Source organism: Thamnophis elegans, chromosome 16, assembly GCF_009769535.1.
Source record: "Thamnophis elegans isolate rThaEle1 chromosome 16, rThaEle1.pri, whole genome shotgun sequence".
Classification (NCBI taxonomy): Eukaryota; Metazoa; Chordata; class Lepidosauria; order Squamata; family Colubridae; genus Thamnophis; species Thamnophis elegans.
This window is the reverse complement of record NC_045556.1, coordinates 22,742,604-22,761,164: the sequence shown is the minus strand read 5'-3', so window position 1 is coordinate 22,761,164 and position 18,561 is coordinate 22,742,604. Positions and strand designations below refer to the sequence as shown.

Below are 18,561 nucleotides of genomic sequence, written 5' to 3'. Positions count from 1 at the left end.
GAACTTCACCTTTAATAACAACTTCAATGAAACCTGGCAAGTTACCTCTCATATAATAGGTCACATATGTTATACCAGAAATAAAAATAATCAGACTAAAAGAAATAAACCTATGGGATTTTTAAAATGTTCTAATGAGTGGGAAAATAACACTTGGGTTTCACAAACTAATATGACCCAACCTGAAAACTCATTGCTGGAAGTAACTAAGTTACGAGGACTTTCAGACCCTGAAAATGATACTATTGTGTGGAATTCACCTGATGGGTTATATTGGATATGTGGTAATTTTGCCTATAATATGTTACCCACGGGTTGGTATGGGTCATGCATCTTAGGGGCGATTCAACCATCATTCTTCCTAATGCCTATAGAGAAAAAACAAAAATTGGGAGTCCCTGTATATGATACTCTTGAAAGACGTAAACGTACAATAGATCTTGCTAAAGGGATAAAAATAGGTAACTGGAAGGATGATGAGTGGCCCCCTGAGAGAATTATTGCATATTATGATCCTGCGACGTGGGCACAAGACGGATCGTGGGGATATAGAACGCCTATATATATGATAAATCGCATTATTAGATTACAAGCTGTATTAGAAATAATTACAAATGAAACTGCATTGGCATTAACTAAGCTTGCAAAAGAAAGTGTATTGTCAAGAACTTATATTATGCAAAATCGTTTAGCCTTAGACTATTTGCTCGCTGCCGAAGGCGGAGTGTGTGGTAAATTTAATCTTAGTAATTGTTGTATACAAATTGATGATTCTGGAATTGTGATAGAAAAAATAACTCGAACTATGATACAAACTGCACATGTTCCTGTACAAACTTGGAAAGGCATATTGGACACTGACGGTTGGCTTGGAGGTATTTTTAACAATTGGAAGCAAGGATTATTTTTTATCGGAATGATATTTTTGGGATTAACTATGTTGCCATGCATAATACAATTATTGAGATCCACTATGCAAAGTATTGCGGACGCTGCTATCCAGAAGCATCACGCATTATTAATAAGTGTCAATACATCAGAATTAATAATCCCTGGATATCCAATGGAAGGGGGATTTGTGAGAAAGAAACAACCCATGGCAATTGCTTCCATTTAAAAAATAAAAAAGGAGGAGATGTGGGAAATTACCCCATAATTGGCTGGGTGAAATTAGCTGGGATCAATAGGATAGGATAGAATATCTCAATTCTATCTGGATCAAAGGATCCCAGTGAACATTTGCCAAAGAGCCATATGGAAAAAACAGTCCTGGGAAAGCTTTTAGATAAGGAAGCCAAATTCATTTCGAGTGTCTATGTGAATAGCAATACACAGATACACACAGAGATGAGAGGCCTCTATTATCTGAGATATAAACACACAGAATTAGCCTTGCATCCTTTTGCCACCTCGTGTAACAAATCAGTCATTCCCATATGCCTAATGTAGCTCTCTGTATGATTTACAATTCCTACCTCCCTTATCAAAGAGTACCTTTTGTCCCTCCTCCCTGCCCTTTCTGCCAGAATGTGTAATCAAGAAGTGATTTGTAACATACTGTGAGATCCTTTGTTTTGTATTAAACTGCTGACTAGCTTTCTTTGAACTTTCCTAATAAAAAGTGTTCTGGTTTAGCCAGAAGACGCCATTTTCACCCAGTCTGCAGTGTGTGTGTGTCTCATTGCCAAAGCAGCCTAGGAATTAGAGATTCGTGAAGTGGACCATCGGATTGTGAGAATGCTTGTATTCCCAATGCAAGCTCACTCTCGCAAGCTCGTGTTTCAAAAGGACATCCGCTGGCAATGTGCTCCTTTCCCAGCTAACTGATTGAGTTGAACACCCCAAAACCTGGGGATTTATCCTGTGAAATTCATGGAATTCCATTCATTCCAATTCCAATTCATGGAAGTCCAGGTTTACTCATATGCTAGACTTCACCACAATCTGAGATACACAAAATCACTATACAATGGCAAAGTCTACACATACATCAAGCTTAGAACACAGAATCACAGGATTTGAAGAGACCTCAGAGGTCTTCTAGTCCAACCCCCTGTTCAAGGCAGGAGATTATACTATAAAAAAGATGTTGAGACTCTAGAAAGAGTACAGAGAAGAGCAACCAGGATGACTGGAAGCTAAAACATATGAAGAACGGTTACAGGAACTGGGCCTGGCTAGTCTAGTGAAGAGAAGGATCAGGAGAGACAGGATAGCAGTCTTCCAACATTTGAGGGGCTGCCCCAGAGAGGAGGTGGGGGGGGGGGGTCAAGCTATTTTCCAAAGCACCTGAAGGCCAGACAAGGAATAATAGATGGAAACTGACCAAGGAGAGATTCAACCAGGAAATAAGGAGACATTTTCTGACAGGGAGAGCAATCAACCCATGGAACAGAAATTGCCTTCGGACGTTGTGCGAGCTTCATCACTGGAGGCTTTCAAGAAGAGACTGGACGGCCATCTGTCAGAAATGGTGTAGGGTCTCCTGCTTGGGTGGGGGGTTGAATTAGATGACCTACAAGGTCCTTTCCAACTCTGTTAATCTGTAAATCCCAAGCAAATGGTTGTCAGCCTATTTCAGGAAACCTCCTGTGATGGAGAATCCACAAATCTGGTAGACAAATTGTTTCACTGATTAATTCTTCTCACTGTCAGAAAATTTCTCCTTACCTCTAGGTTGGATCTCTCTTTGATCAGCTTCCACCTATTGCTCCTTGTCCTTCCCTCAGGTGCTTTGGAGAAAAAGTCAACCCTCTCTTCTCTGGGACCGTCCCTCGAGTACTGGGAAATGGTTATCATATCCCCCTTAATCCTTCTCTTTGATAGGCTAGACGTACGTAGCTCCCTCAACCATTTGTCATACAATTTAGCCTCCAGATCGTTTCTCATTGTAGTTGCTCTTCTCTGCACTGTCTCCGATCTCACCATCTTTTTTGTATTGTGGTGACCAGAACTGGACGCAGCACTCAAAAGGTGGCCTCCCTCCCTAGTGCAGTAGAGTGGCACTGTCACTTCCCGTGATCTTGAAGTTATCCCTTGGTTGATGCAACCCAGGACTGCAGCACGTTGCTTAAAATCAGGTTGCCCCTTTAATCAGAAATAAGGTAAAATACACAACCTCAGCCAGGCAGCAGGAGGAATAACAGAATTGGAAGGGACTTTGGAGGTCTTCTAGTCCAACCCCCTGTACCGCCTCCTCCCCACACATGCACGCACAACTCCCCCCAGGCTCCGGAGGCTTTCCTGAAGCTTGGGGAGGGCGAAAATGGTGTCCCCCGGCCCCCTGGAAGCTGGAAACAGATCGTTCCCGAACTTCTGGTTGTCCCGTTGAGGCCATTTTTCGCCCTCCCCAGCCTCCAAAGGCTTTCCTGAAGCCTGGGAGGGTGAAAGCAGCCTCCCCTGGCCCTCCGGAAGGGCGAAAAATCCAGAGCTGACGGCTGGCGTGCCACCAAATATGTCTCCACGTGCCACAGGTTCACCATCATGGCCCTATACCATTTCAGACCATTGGCTGTCCAGTCTCTTCTTAAAAGCCTCCAGTGATGGAGCATCCACAACCTCTGGAGGGAAGCCCTTCCACTGGTTAATTGTTCTCACTGTCAAGAAGTTTCTCCTTATTTCTAGGTTGGTTCTCTGGTAGCACCTTAGTAACTAACAATGGAAATGAGTAAGCTTTCATGAGCTTCTATCTTTATTTGAGTCTGAAAAAGTATTCCAGACTCCTGATTTCTGGCTTCCAACTAACTTGCTTTTGCTCCAACGATGAAGAAGTGCAAGAAGAGAATTTCAGAGTGATTAAACAGACTGCTGTTTTGGCTCTCCCCCTTGCCAAAAAGATAATTCTTTAATTCAACAATTGGATGGAGTTAGACACAGCGGGAAAAGCCTCTTGCTTCCGTTCAACTTAAGTTTGCAGTTGTCATCAGGGTTGGCACTTCTGAATCACAAACGCCATCCATTTCTTCTCTCAAAGGGACCAGATAGCAGATAATGGCCAATTTGGTTCTCAGCCCAAGGAAACAATTCAACAGGCTGGGCTAGATGGAGGAATAGGCTGAGCTCACATCCTGCCTTAAGCCATGATGTAATTTGGCCCTGATGGGAGGGGTTGCTGCTGCAATTCTAGCTGGAAACTATGGTTTGTGACTTAGCATGTTATGGAAATCCAGCCCAAGATGATTACGGTAAGTCAATAAACTCTGATTTAGCAGTGTGAAAACCTAATGATATGATAGAATAGAACAGAATAAGGAATAGAAGAGAATTAGAATAGAATTGGAATAGAATAGAATTAGAATGGAATGAAATGGAATAGAATAAGGAATAGAAGAGAATTAGAATAGAATTGGAAAAGAATAGAATAGAATTGGAATGGAATGAAATGGAATAGAATAAGGAATAGAATAAGGAATAGAATAAGGAATAGAATAGAATTAGAACAGGAATAGAATAGAATTAGAATATAGGAATAGAATAGAAAATATAGGGAATGGAATGGAATAGAATACAATAGAATAAGAATAGAATAAAGAATAGAATAGAATTAGAACAGAATAGAATTGCAATAGAATAGAATAGAATAAGGAATAGAATAGAATTCTTTATTGGCCAAGTGTGATTGGACACACAAGGAATTTGTCTTTGATTCATATGATCTCAGAGAAAAGATACATTCGTCAAGAATCATAAGGTACAGCATTTAATGATAGTCATAGGGTACAAATAAGCAATCAAATCATACTAGGAAACAATCGGAATAAATTATAAGGATACAAGCAACAAAGTTACAGTCATACAGTCATAAGTGGGAGGAGATGGGTGATAGGAATGATGAGAAGATTAATAGTCATGCAGACTTCGTGAATAGTTTGATGGTGTTGAGGGACTTATTTATTTATAATCCCTCTTGTTAAGGATACTTTCTGTGTCCTTAAATTGTTCCTCAGCCAGAGGTGTTAGAATGAACTTGGTATTTTAAGACTGATGGACTTCAAGTCCCAGAATCCTCCAGCCAGCAAAGCTGGCTGAGAATTCTAGAAGTTGAAATCCACAAGTCTCAAAGTTGCCAAGTTTGGAGAATATCGTGTTAGAATATTGATAACCATCTCTTCTGGGTCCATCGGCTAAGCATTCTGGGAGTTGGAATCCTCAAACATCTGAAGAATGCCTGGCTGGGAACAGCTGCTTCAAGCTCCAGTATTATGCTTGGAAAATTATCACATGTTCTTTGTTTTTTTTTTCTGCTTCAGCAATCAAGGATAGAAAAAGACAGTTGCCCTTGAAAATGTATGAGGCTGTCTTCAGAATCACTCCCTCCCTCGCTAAAAGCCTCCTCCACCTCCCCAGTAATTGCTCATGCAAATTGAACTGTTAACTGCCTCCTACCTTCTCAAAAGTGCGTGGGAACACAGCAGAACAATTTCAAGTTTTGCACTTCATCCTCCCCCAGATCTAACTTTTTCTAGGGGTATAAATGCAACCGGACCCAAGACAGATCCCTTGGGCAAATGTGAATTTGTTCAAAGCTGGGGTGAAATCCAACAGGTTCCGGAGAACCGGTAGTGGAAATTTTGAGTAGTTCAGAGAACCGGCAAATGCCACCTCTGGCTCGCTTCAGAGTGGGGTGGAAATGGGAATTTTGCAGTATCCTTCCCCTGGAGTGGGGTGGGAATGGAGATTGTGCAGTATCCTGTTGCAATTTTTAAAAAATATATAACATAGGCTCATGATGTCAACGTTTAAAGCGTTTCCATGACTACTATCAACTTTAGAAGGGAGTAGAATTCCATGCATATCTTTGGTCTCATATTTCTACAATCTAGTTGGAGAATATGATTTATGGCAGGACAGAAGGGGGAAGTTTGGAGGGTAAAGTTCAAACGCAATTAAGCGAAAGTCAGTTTAGGCTCCACAGAAGTAATGCTAAGATGTTGGTCCTAATAAATGAATGGGTTTTGTTTGAACTCTGTCTCGAGGCTCAGGAACTTCACATGTGGCAGATCTAAGGGTAGTCATCCTTCCAAACTAGAACGGAAGCTAAAAAAGTTCCTAAAGTTGCCAAACCTGAGAACACTGCAAAACAACTAGACACAAAGATGGTGTCTTTCCCCTCGTGCTATCACTCTGCTGAACACCTAATTACCACAGTGCTGTCTTATGTCTAAGGATATTTACCCATGTAGTAGTGCTATGTTACTATTACCTTCTCATCTTTTCCCTCGTGCCATCACTCTGCTGAACACCTAATTACCACAATGCTGTCTTATGTCTATTTACCCATGTAGTAATGCTATGTTACTATTACCTTCTCATCTTTTCTATTACTTTTCCCTATTGGTATCTTATGATTATATTACGCACATTAAGCTTATTTACTGGAGACTAATTCTTTGTCTGTCCAATCACACTTGGCCAATAAAGAATTCTATTCTGTTCTGTTCCACACCATCCCATTCTGTGCTGTTCTGTTCTATTGTAGTTCTATTCTATTCCACTCCATTCCATTCTCTATATTTTCTATTCTATTCTGTTCTGTTCTATTCCATTCCCCATATTTTCTATTCTGTCCTGTCCTCTCCTATCGCATTATCTATATTTTCTATTCTATTCCATTCCATTCCACACCAACCAACCCCATTGTCAGCATTCCAAATATCATGCAGAATTAAATCAGAGTCCAAGGCAGAGCTATCCTTAAAGTTCCAATTTAATAAGACAGACATGTTGGCACAAACTGTGGAATCCTGAATCTGAAAGCTTTCTGGATTTCCACCCAGTTTAAAGTTCAATATCTTGCCCCCACACCCACAAGTTCATCACATGGTTCACATTGGCATTTCCACCCATCTAGTTCCGGTCAGGTGCAGAGGTGCAGAGACAAAGAATTACCTTGGGCTTCTAGAAGGGAATGACAATAACACATTCTACAATTCCACTCTTTACTATTCCCCCTCCCAATTACTACACTAATAAAACAGCATAGGAAAATAATAGTGTGTGGCAGGCCAAATATCCTAAAAGAAATATAACTGCAGGCCTGACACCCATTCTGTATTCTATTCTACTCTGCTCTGTTTCACTTCACCCCATTCTGAATTCTATTTCTATTTTATTCTGTTCTGCATTCTATTCTGCTCTGTTCTGTTATTCTATTCCATCCCACCCCACCCCACCCTATTTTGCATTCTATTCCATTCCTATTCCACTGAAATTAAATGCATGTCAATTTCATGTTAGACTGAAGGTGATTGTTGCTTTCAGAACAAGCCTCCCCAGTCGGTGCCATCTGTCCTATAATCTGCCATATTGTCACTTCATATAATAAATAAATCTCACAACCTCCACAGCAGTTGGCAAAGCAACCAACTATTTATTTCTGTTCGAAGAGCTAGGAAAGGCTGTTTAAAATCCAGATTTAAACGGCACACAACCCACCATAGGGGCAAGCTTCAAGATTTAAAATAAGTATGATTATACAGAGTACTTTTGGCCAATTTCAAGGAACTTACAACATTCCATGTAATTCAGCAATGAAAGATTTTGGAAAAATTCAGGCCTTTACTCAGGAAGGCTGAGAAGTAGTTAGATGAGATGACTTCTAGGAAGAGAAAATGTTTTCTCAAGGTTTATTCTGAAGACAATTTTGCCCAAAGGCTATAAGTTCACTTATCAAGAAGAGCCATTTTGGAGATCTGAGATATGGTAGTAGAGAAATGAGCCTGAAACCAATATTTGATTCATTGGGGTTCATCTAAAAAGAGGTCATTTCTGCCATCTGGACATTTTTTGATGGCCATGGTACGGCAAGATCTATTTTGTATTTAACATGATTGATCTGTAAGGAGAATTTTTTCTTCCCTGCAGGCCTACCCATACTTGCAATTTGGTGGGGACTTTGGAAGGTCACCATGGGTGGCAACCATCCCTAAAGAAGTCATAGTGACACCTTAAGCTTTACTTCCTGGACAGGTAAACATTCCCCTCGCACATATTTGGTAGTCGTTCCCGACTCTAGGAGGCAGTGCTCATCTCCGTTTGAAAGCTGAAGAGCCAACACTGTCCAAAGATGTTTCTGTGCTCATGTGGCCGGCATAATTAAACACCAAAGGCACACGAAGCGCTGTTACCTTCCCACCAAAGGTGGTTCCTATTTTTCTACTTGCATTTTATGTGCTTCTGAACTGCTAGGTTGGCAGAAGCTGGGACAAGTAACGGGAGCTCACTTCATTACGTGGTGCTATGGATTTGAACTGCTGAATTGCCAACCTTTCTGATCGACAAGCTCAGCTTCTTAGCCACTGCGTCACCAATTTGCTTGGTCCTTATGTGCCCCTGAGAAAACATTCCAGAAGCAGTGAAATCGTGAGTAAAAGTTGCCTCCTTATCCTCGCTGGGAAGGACCACCAGCTAACAATGTTCCCACGGAATTCGTGATGGAGAAGGCCTCAGTCAGAGAGCAGATGTTGGTCAAGAATTGCTTCTTCCTCTTTAAGTAGCCCCTGACTCTATGCAGGACAAAGCAAGCAATTTCATCATTCCCCCCATCAGATGTCTTGTGTGCAATGAGTGGTGCGGTGGCCTAGAAGGTGGAGCTCTCAACTCACAATCAGGAGGCTGTGAGTTCAATCCTAGGTAGAGGCAGATATATTTCTCTCTCTGGGCACAATGAGAATGTATCTGCTGAACAAAACTCCTCATTGGCAACAGGAAAGGCATCCAACCCATAAGCACTTCTGCTAGCTCCATTCAGTTGCCCAGACTCCACCCTGCAAGGGATTATGGGGTTGTTGAAAGATGATGATGTTCTCTTTGTGCAATGGGAGAAGAGGAGGTGAAGGAGACTCAACCGGGATGAAAGAAATCTTGTCCACGCTCCTAATGAAGCTCATCAAGATGTTCTCCGCAGTCAAAGTATTCTGTATCTCAAGACTTTATCAAACAGACATTCACAGTGATAAAAGCCTCCCACAGGCTTCCCCAACCTGCTTCCCAGATGTGCCAGCCTGCAACACTCATCACAGCAGCCCAGGGAAGGCTGTCCCTGCTTAGGGTAAAGACCTGCCTGGAATAACTGGAGAATGCAGAAGAAACCAACTGGCTTGGTAGAAGGCATCTCCCGAAGGAAGCTGGATTGGGGCCAGGGAATGTTTGCGCACAAGGCAATTTGCCGTAGCACAAACCACACAGGAACAGATGCTGGGTTGGAGGAGACCAGCTGAAGATGTCAGCTGCTGCTTTCATGATGAAGCTACCAGAAGCATCTGACTAAGAAGCTAACAGAATGCCAGATGAGAAGCATCTTTGGCCCAAAGTGATGAGCTCCCTTTCCTCTTCCATGAAAAAAAAAAGGAGACCTACACAAAATTGCTCTTCCCTGTTTTATAAGGCATATAATAATATGATTTCATAATATCAAAGGTTCTCATCAACTTACCACTATTTTTTAAATGACATTTTGATGACAAGTTATGATGAAGCCGGACAAAGTGACTTACGTCCCATCCTTGAATTTACACTTGCACCCCCCCCCCTCACGGTTGCGTGATTACGATTCAGGCACCCGCAAACGGGCTCGCATTTGTGAAAGCTGCAGTGTCCTGTGTTCGCAGGGTTTCAATTTGCAGCTTTTCCCAGCCGGCTTCCAACAAGTCAATGGGGAAGCCTGCGGGAAAGGTTACAAATCGTATCATGTGAAGTCTCGCTCAATGACCATGGTGGTTGACTCAATAAACGTGGCAAGAAAGTCGTAAAATAGGGTGCAGTCATGTGAAGCCTCACTTAAGAATTGCATACAATGAGTTTTCTGGCCCTGGTTGTGACTGCACGTCAAGGGCTCCCTCTAATAGTGAGTAAAAGAGAAGCAGAAACTAAATAGCTAATATAGCAGCAATAGCACTTACAGCTTCACAGTGTTTTTACAGCCCTCTCTAAGCAGTTTACAGAGTCAGCCTCTTGCCCCCAACAAACTGGATCTTCATTTTACCCACCCTGGAAGGAAGGAAGGAAGGAAGGAAGGAAGGAAGGAAGGAAGGAAGGCAGGAAGGCAGGCAGGCAGGCAGGCAGGCAGGCAGGCAGGCAGGCAGGCAGGCAGGCAGGCAGGCAGGCAGGCTGAATCAACCTGGAGCCGGAGAGCTTTGAACTGCCAAACTGCAGCTTGCAGTCAGCTGAAATAGCTTGCAGTACCGCACTCTAACCACTGAACCACATCGGCTCATATATATTGCACCAGAGGTTGTTCAGCTGTTTGCTGCTGGGGGAAGTGGTGGGTGGAAGAATGGAAAAACCAATTTCCTGTCCTTCTACACCACCTTGTTGGTGGATGAGACCTTCAGAGATGCTAGACTGGAGTCCCTCACGCAGGGCGAGACTGTATTGGATTAGACTTACTCACTCCAAGAAAGGAGGGGACCACCTGGGAAAGGTCTCTTCCAACCCTATCTCTTCATGCCCAGGTGTAATGGAAGGCAGTCTGGATTCCCAGAAGGGATTGGGTCAGAGGTGAAATGTAAATTTTTTTGCCACCAGTTCTCTGGGTGTGGCTTGGTGGGCAGTGGCTTGGGGGTAGGTGTAATGTGACTGGGTGGGAGTGGCCAACTTTTTTTAAAATTTTTAAAGCATTTTTTACTACCTATTCGCCCAAACTTGTAGTAAAAACTGCTTTAAGAAGTGGGGGGAAAAAGGTTCAGTTGTGCCGGGCAACAGTGGGAACCTTTTTTTCTACCAGTTTGGGTGAATACGTAGTAAAAAGTGCTTTAAAAAGTGGGGAAAAAAGGTTTTGACGATCGCATGGCACAGCTGATTGTCATGGAACCTGTCCCCCCACTTTTTAAAGCATTTTTTTTCTTGCCATTAGGCAGGGGGAAAATGCTTTAAAAAGTGGGGGGGGGGGGGGGAAGCTTCCGACAATCACAGCTGATCCACGCGATCGTTCGGAAAAATGTTTCCTGCTTTTTAAAGCATTTTTTTCCTGCCTATTCGCCCGAACCAGCAGAAAAAAAATGCTTTAAAGAGCCGTGCGATCCTCGGAAGCTTTTTTTTAAACTACCGGTTCATGGAACTAATGGCGATCGTCCCTAGCGGTTTGCGCAAACCAGTGAGAACCGGTAGCATTTCCCCCCCTGGATTGGGTGCAATCCAGAGAAGTCAGAGACAACTGAGTTCAGATAACTTGTGTAAGAGAAAGAGGGTGAAGATAACTCCTCCCTATCAGTTCCCAGAGTACATGCCGGAATATCTATGGAGATTCTCTGCCATCCAGGTCATGGTTGTCCCAAAGGTGCTTTCTTTAAAAAGGCAATTGGACTTTCCTTCCTTTGCTTGAAGACATTTTGCCTCTCATCCAAGAAGCTTCTTCAGTTCTGACTGAATGCTGTGGAACCGAAAATGTTTCTTGAATGAAAAGTGAAACATCTTTAAGCAAAACAAGGGAAAGTCCAGCTACCTTTTGAAATAAAGTCCCTTTTGGGATAAAGAGGATGGCAGATTGCTTTAGTCTGGCAAGAATCTGTTAACAGGTTAGGAAGAATAAAAGAATCTGCTTGGAAGAATTACCATGTGGTAATTGAGCCCAAAATTTTGTTGCTAAGTGAAACATTGGTTGTGAATTTTGCCACCTTTTGTGCCACAGTTGTTAAGTGAATCACTGCAGCTGTTAAGTTAGTAGCACAGTTAAGTGAATCTGGCTTCCCCATTGATTTTGCTTGAACGAAGGTCACAAAAAGGGAATACATGACCTCGGGACACTGCAACCATCATAAATATGAGTCAGTTGCCAAGTGTCCAAATTTTGACCAAGTGACTCTGGGGATATCGCAACAGTTGTGTGAAAAACAGTCACAAGTCACTTTTTTCAGTGCTGTTGTAAGTCTGAACAGTCATTAAATGAACTGTTGTAACTCAAGGATTACCAGTATATCTTTCTTAATTTTTAATTTTTGGAGCCTGACATCAGTAGACTAAGCAGACCGTTCTCACACTGAGGACAGGCCTCTTGAGATGGGAGATTTCTTTCAATCCACAGAAATTCTGCCCGATGGGTAGAGAGCATCATGAACTGTCCATCAGGAGGGGAGGTTGTTGAGAACAGGTCTCAGCTGGACATCTTGGTGGATTCCACCAAGCTGCTTGCCATAAATCACATGTGAGACATGGTGGTGCAGTGGTTAGAGTGCAGCGCAGCAGGCTACTTCTGCTGCCTGCCAGCTGCCTGTAATTTGGCAGTTCAAATTTCACCAGGCTCAAGGTTGACTCAGCCTTCCATCCTTCCAAGGTGTGTAAAACGAGGACCCAAAATTGTTGGGAGCAATATGCTGACTTTGTAAATCACTTAGAGAGGCTGTAAAGCATTGCAAAGTGGTATATAAGTCTAAGTACTATTGCAACCAACGGCTGTCAAGATAGCATACAATTAAAAAAACCTTTAAAACCATCTACTTTGAGGACTGGGGCCTTAGTCCCCCATTCCACCAGAGCCACCGTTCTTTAGTATTTAGCAAATGAAAGCAGCAGGATATTTTTCAGGTTCCATGTTGTATTAACTGCCAGATGTTTAATGTATTATACATGGGCCTGCCCTTAAGATGGTTTCATAACAATTCATCGATATGGGTGCCAGATGACTAAAATGAGACCAGGCTCTCTGATCCTATTATGCCAGGAATGGCAGGGTATAAATCAAATCTAATAAAAATACTTCAGCTGCCTTGTGCGTCCTATTTTAATTCACAGCGCTGGTTTTGATCTTTATAGCTTTTTATCTACATCTATATTATTACCTATATTATTTTGACAATAAAAACTTTGTATTTTCTCAGGTGTTTTAATTCAATTTCTTCTACTCTCATCTTGTTACTTTAATGTTATTCTAGGATTGTGTGATGCTTTAGAATCAATTTGTGACAGATGTTTTGAAAAGCAAGAAAGTACCAACTCAGCATCTCTGGGTGACTCATTAAAGCAGTCCCATCCCAGACTGTTTCCTGCAGCTGTAAAAACAGAGGTGGCTACTTTCATAAGTGACAGGTGAGAGAGAATTAATGCTCTCACTGCCAAAATTATACATGAAACACCCAAGCCTCTCTTCAACTATCACAAGTGTCTTAAAAAGAACATTTTAACTTGCATATTTTATTCTGCGATAGATTAGATTATAATCTATGCAGTATTACAAAATGCAGCAACCCGGATAATCTGAAAATTCACACATTCAAAGAAAGTTTGCTTATACAGGGATCCCCAACAGATTTGCATCTCTGAAATGCAGAAAATTACAATTTCTGTCAAGCAGCATACCTGGATAACTTTTGGTTTGGAAAAAGCAGTAAAGGTCCAAACATCTTCAGCCTTTTGGTGGAATTGAGTGTAGTGCAGAATTTCTCAACTGTGGCAACTTAAAGACATGTGGACTTCAACTCCTAGAATTCCCCAGCCAGCATGGAGTTGAAGTCCACTAATCTTTGTCAAAATCAAGAAATATGGCCCTAGATTCTGCTCACCTCATGCCCATTTTCACAGTGCTTAAAGGCAAAGCTTGAATTGTTAATGATTATTCCTTGGTCTTTTGTTTGGGGCCAACAAGGGTGCTTTTGGGCAAAATATCGGAACATAGTTCCAAATTTATTTTCTAGGAATACCTATGGATGATGATAGCATTTTGCTCTGCAAGCTGTCTATTTGTATTTCCGCATTTTCTGTGTTAAGAAATGGTGACAAAATGTAGAGGTCAAAATATAATCCCCCTTTTTAAAAAAAAAAAATCATGCCATGTGCAGTTTTCAGGCTGGGCAAATAAAAGCTGGATGAATCACTTGCATTTACTTTGCAAACTGCATCAGGGATCCAATTCTACCCCCAAAAGAAAGGAAGGATGATTTTCCTTTTTATTCCATTTTTTTTTGCACCAACTGGTTGTTCTCTACAGGGGCTTAATATGTTAACAAATCCTCCTCGATCCTACCATTTACTAAATTATTACGGTACTATTGGGAGGAAAGATGGGGAAAAAACAGTTCTGGAAATACTGCTGAGAACTGAATATTGGTCTTGGGTCATTTTCTCTAAAAGTGTTTGAATTATGACACTTCAGCACAGACTGTCCAATTGTTTGTCAATGACTTTATTTTACTTTTTTGGCTATATGCTGCCTGGAGTCACTCACACATCTTGTAAGATGGACAGCCATACAGGTTTGATAGCTTATTCACCTACTCCTCTCTCGATAGATGGGTGGACAGATATTAATTTGATAGTTTATCCATGTATTCCAGAGAGAGAGAGAGAGAGAGAGAGAGAGGGGGGGGGGGGGGGGAGGGAGGGAGGGAGAGGGAGGGAGGGAGAGAGGGAGAAAGAAGAAAAAGGGAAGAAAGAAAGAAGAAAGAAGGAAAGAAAGAAAGAAGAAAAGAAAGAAAGAAGAAGGAAAGAAAGAAGGAAAGAAAGAAAGAAGAAAGGAACAAAGGAAAGAAAGAAAGAAAACTAGGAATGCAATCCGATCATTTCTGCAATGGAGAAAGTCAGCACTTGACCTTCTCAAGAATCGCCATGGCTATTGATCGTGATCATTAATCTGGAGTTTACAATGAGGGTAATGTTCATTCTGAAATGTGTCCCATCAGGTTGCTGAATCCTCCCATTTGGAAGGGATCCGTCCTCCACTTCAAACTCCTGCTGGATGCCATCTCAGGAAGGCAGGAGCCAGAACTGCACACCACGTTTCCTAGCTTGACACCACCACATCATCACAGCCTCCGCAGTAGCCCGAGTGCCAAAACAATTACATTGAACACCCTCGGCTGCATGGCAGGTGGGAATATTTCCTGGCTCCCGGAAGATCTGCGTCATTTGCTCCAGACTGACTTTCTGGATCCCTCTCCAATTTGGCTGCTCCCATTTGGTCAATACGATCAATACTCGGTGCCCAGAAGGGGACACCATAATCTGGAGGGCAACCTTCGATCAGCAGAGAGGCACAGCTTCTCACACTGCGGTTACTGTGCTCACCTGGAGGCAGCTTAAAATGGCGTTTGCTTTTTTCGCAGTTAAGTTGCCCTCTGGGCTCAAGTTTGCTTTGCAGGGTGTGAGCTTCCATTTCTAAAATAAATAAACCTTTTAAAATCAGACGGGGCGTGAAACCTGTCAGCAACCTGGTGCCTTGCTTGGGCCAGGCATCAAAGCAGAATGAACACTATTCTCATTTCGAACTCTAAATTATTTATCACCGCCCAATATCAATGGCAATTCTTGAAAAAGTGAAGTGCTGACTTTCCTCCACTTCACTCCTTCGTTTCTAGTTTTCCATTACCTAATCCGATATATATGGGTGGGAGAGTGGGTGGGTGGGAGAGCGAGAGAGAGGGAGAAATGGAGAGGTAGATAGATAGAGATAGATAGATAGAGATGAAGAATCAATATTCAGATCTCAGTGCATTTCCAGAAGGCAGTTCTATTCTTTTCCCAACTTTCCTGCAAATAATGACAATAATTTATTAAACTTGTAGGCTGTTGCATTCTCATGAACTCTGAGTGCAAAGCAAACACAGAAATTACAGTGAAATAATAAATAATGGAAAAATACTGAAAAAATTTACTCTCCACAAAGGCTAAATAAAGGAGAAATACAACTTAGTGCTTTGGGGTGTGTTTTTTTTTTTTTTTTTTAATAAGGAAAGGTTTGTTACTACCAAAATTTCTGCCTAGAGCCTATATTCTCTCCCGCCCCAACCTATCTTGTGCCCCAGCACTTCCACTGATATGGTTTAATCTGTCCTAACCAGCTGACCTGCCAATTCTAAAGCCTATTTTTTGGCCACAGACTCTACAAATACTGGCAATTACAACTGCACATTTTCAGATCAAATCAAGCAAATGCAGAAGGGGGGAAAAACACCTCCCTGATCTAAAAGCACCATGTTGACACCATGATAACTGTCTGCTTTGGTTCTGCAACCCAACAAGACAGACTCAGACTTCAGAGGAGAATCAGAACTGCAGAAAAAACAATGGCTACCAACCTGCCTTCCATTGAGGACTTGTGCACTGCACAAAAAGAGGGCTGTGAAAATATCTACAGACCACTCGCATCCTGGACATCAATTGTTTCAGACACTATAGAACACTGCACACCAAGACAACTAGACACAAGAAGAGTTTTTTTTCCAATGCCATCACTCTGCTAAACAAGTAAGTCCCTCAAGGCTGCATTAAGCCTTCTCATCATTCCTATCACCCATCTTCTCCCATTGATGACTGCAGGACTGTGTTGCTTGTATCCTTACAATTTATATTGATATTTTTTCCTGATTGCTTATTTGTACCCTGTGACTATCATTAAGTGTTGTTCCTTATGATTCTTGATGAATGTATCTTGTCTTTTTATGTACACTGAGAGCATAGGCACCAAAGATGTGTTTGTCCAATCACTCTTGGCAATAAAGAATTCTATTCTATTCTATTCCATTCCATTGTTAGGATCCCTCCTTCTTGGGTGCATTAGATAAAGCGAAACCACCTTTCTAATCAGAAGCCCAGCATCAACTTCTAAACAGGGGCCAGAACTATTGTTAAGTCTGCTTGGCATGCTTCCCTCATCCTGTCCGGGGTCTGCACCGAAATCCTAGGAAATCCCACCTGAACCTTCTTCCATATCCCAAGGAAGGGGGCATCCTGGTTTTGACCTGAGCGCTGCCTGCCCAGAATAAGGAAAGCCAGGACAAAACAAGGGAAGAGTCCAGGCAAAGAGGAGGGGGGAGCAGGTCCCTTGCTTGGGGAGGGGCTGCAGAGCCTCACTCCCATTGGGGGTCCCGGCTTCCAAGCAAGGTTGCTTCCCGCGCCAGGCGCTCCAAGGGGCTCCGCTAAAGGGCGCTCCGGGACGGGCAGCAGCCCCGCACCAGCCGCAGCGCCCAAGCGGCTCCTTCGGCGGGCGAGACGCCCAGCGCGGGCCATGCCTCTCCGGGGCGCGGCGCCTCTCTCGCTCGGGCAGGGCGGCATCCGCTCCGCGCGCGCCCGGCAAGGATTGCCCGAGACCAGGAAGCGCCCAGCGCCGTCCGGAGCCTCCGGCAACAGGCAGTCCGAAGACGGCCGGAAAGGGGAGGGAGGGCGCGGTTGAGAGCTGCCCGCACCGGTGGCCGCAGGACCTCCGGCTTCCCTCTTTCTTCGCTCGCTCGCTCCCTCCTTTCTTCCTTCTCTCCTTCTTCTCCCACTTGTTTCCTTTCCTTTCCCCCTCTTTTCTCTCCTCCCTCCCTCCTTATTTCTTTTCTTTCCGTCCTCCTCTCCACTCTCCTTCCTTCCCTCTTTCCTTCTCTCCTATCTCCCTTCCTTTCCCCCTCTTTTCTCTTCTCCCTATTTCCTTTCCTTCCTTTTTTCTCCCCACCCTCCCTCCTTCCTTCCCTCTTTCCTTCTCTCCTATCTCCCTTCATTCCTCCCTATTTTCCTCCCTCCCTCCTTTCCTTCTCTCCTATCTTATCTCCCTTCCTCTTCCCTCCCTTCCTCCTCCTTTCTCTCCTTCCTCCTTTCCTTCTCTCTTCTCCCCTTCCTTCCTTCCTTCCTCCTTTCCCTCCTTCCGCCCCACTCACTCGGCGGCGGTGGTGCCGTTGATGGCGGAGCCGTCGGGCGCGGGGGTCAGCTGAATGGGCCCCGGCTTCTTCTTGGGCATGGCGGCGGCGGCGGCGGTGGGCGCGGGCAGGGCGAGGCTCGCGGGGCGCGGGGGCGGCGGGACGGCTGCGGTCGGAGCGCCACGGCGGGGCCCGGCGGGCGGCTGCGCTCGGGGGGCGCTTTAAGGCGGGCGAGGGGAAGGGGCGCTCCCCCTCCCTCGGGCCGGGCGGCGCGCAAGGCGCATGTGCTCTTGGCTCAGCCGGCAGCGCCAAGACGCCGCCGCGCTTCCGCCCCCCCCCCCCCCCCCCGGAATGCGTGGGAGGGGAGGAGGGGGAGAAAGGGGGGACAAGAGGGAGGAGGGATAGGAGGAGGCAAGGGAGAGGAAGGAGGAAGGAGGGAGAGGAGGAGGGGAGGAGGAAGAGAGGGTGAGGTAGGGTGAGGGAGGTGGGGGTGGGGGAGGAGAGGAGGGAGAAGAGGGGAGAGGAGGAGGCAAGGGAGAGAAGGAGGAAGGAGAGGAAGGAGGGAGGGGAGGAGGAAGAGAGGGTGAGGTGGGGTGAGGGAGGTGGGGGTGGGGGAGGAGAGGAAGGAGAAGAGGGGAGAGGAGGAGGCAAGGGAGAGAAGGAGGAAGGAAGGAGGAGGGGGAGGAGAAGATTGGGAAGAGAAGAGGGGGAGAGGAAGAGTAGGAGGGGAGGGAGCAAGGGAGAGGATGAGGAAGGAGGGAGAGGAGGAGGAAGAGAGGGTGAGGGAGGTGGGGGTGGGGGAGGAGAGGAGAGGAGGCAGAAGAGGGGGAAAGGAAGAGTAGGAGGGGAGGGGCAAGAGAGAGGAGGAGGAAGGAGGGAGAGGAGATGGGGAGGGGAGGAGGAAGAGAGTGTGAGGTGGGGTGAGGGAGGTGGGGGAGGAGAGGAGGGAAAAGAGGAGAGGAAGAGGAGGGGGCAAGGGAGAGGAGAAGGAAGGAGAGGAAGGGGGAGAGAGTGTGAG

At 44.5% G+C, this 18,561-nt stretch overlaps 1 protein-coding gene across 1 annotated transcript in view; it reads right to left on the bottom strand.

Moving 5' to 3' along the window:
* Positions 1-17,929, bottom strand: part of MAP2K1 (mitogen-activated protein kinase kinase 1) — a 52,242-nt gene extending 34,313 nt beyond the window's left edge. The window contains exon 1 of the mRNA XM_032232904.1: positions 17,565-17,929. Within this exon, the coding sequence (XP_032088795.1) occupies positions 17,565-17,644 (80 nt within the window). The 5' untranslated portion in view covers positions 17,645-17,929. The remainder of the gene's footprint in view (positions 1-17,564) is intronic.
* Between the last annotated feature and the right edge of the window lie 632 nt (positions 17,930-18,561).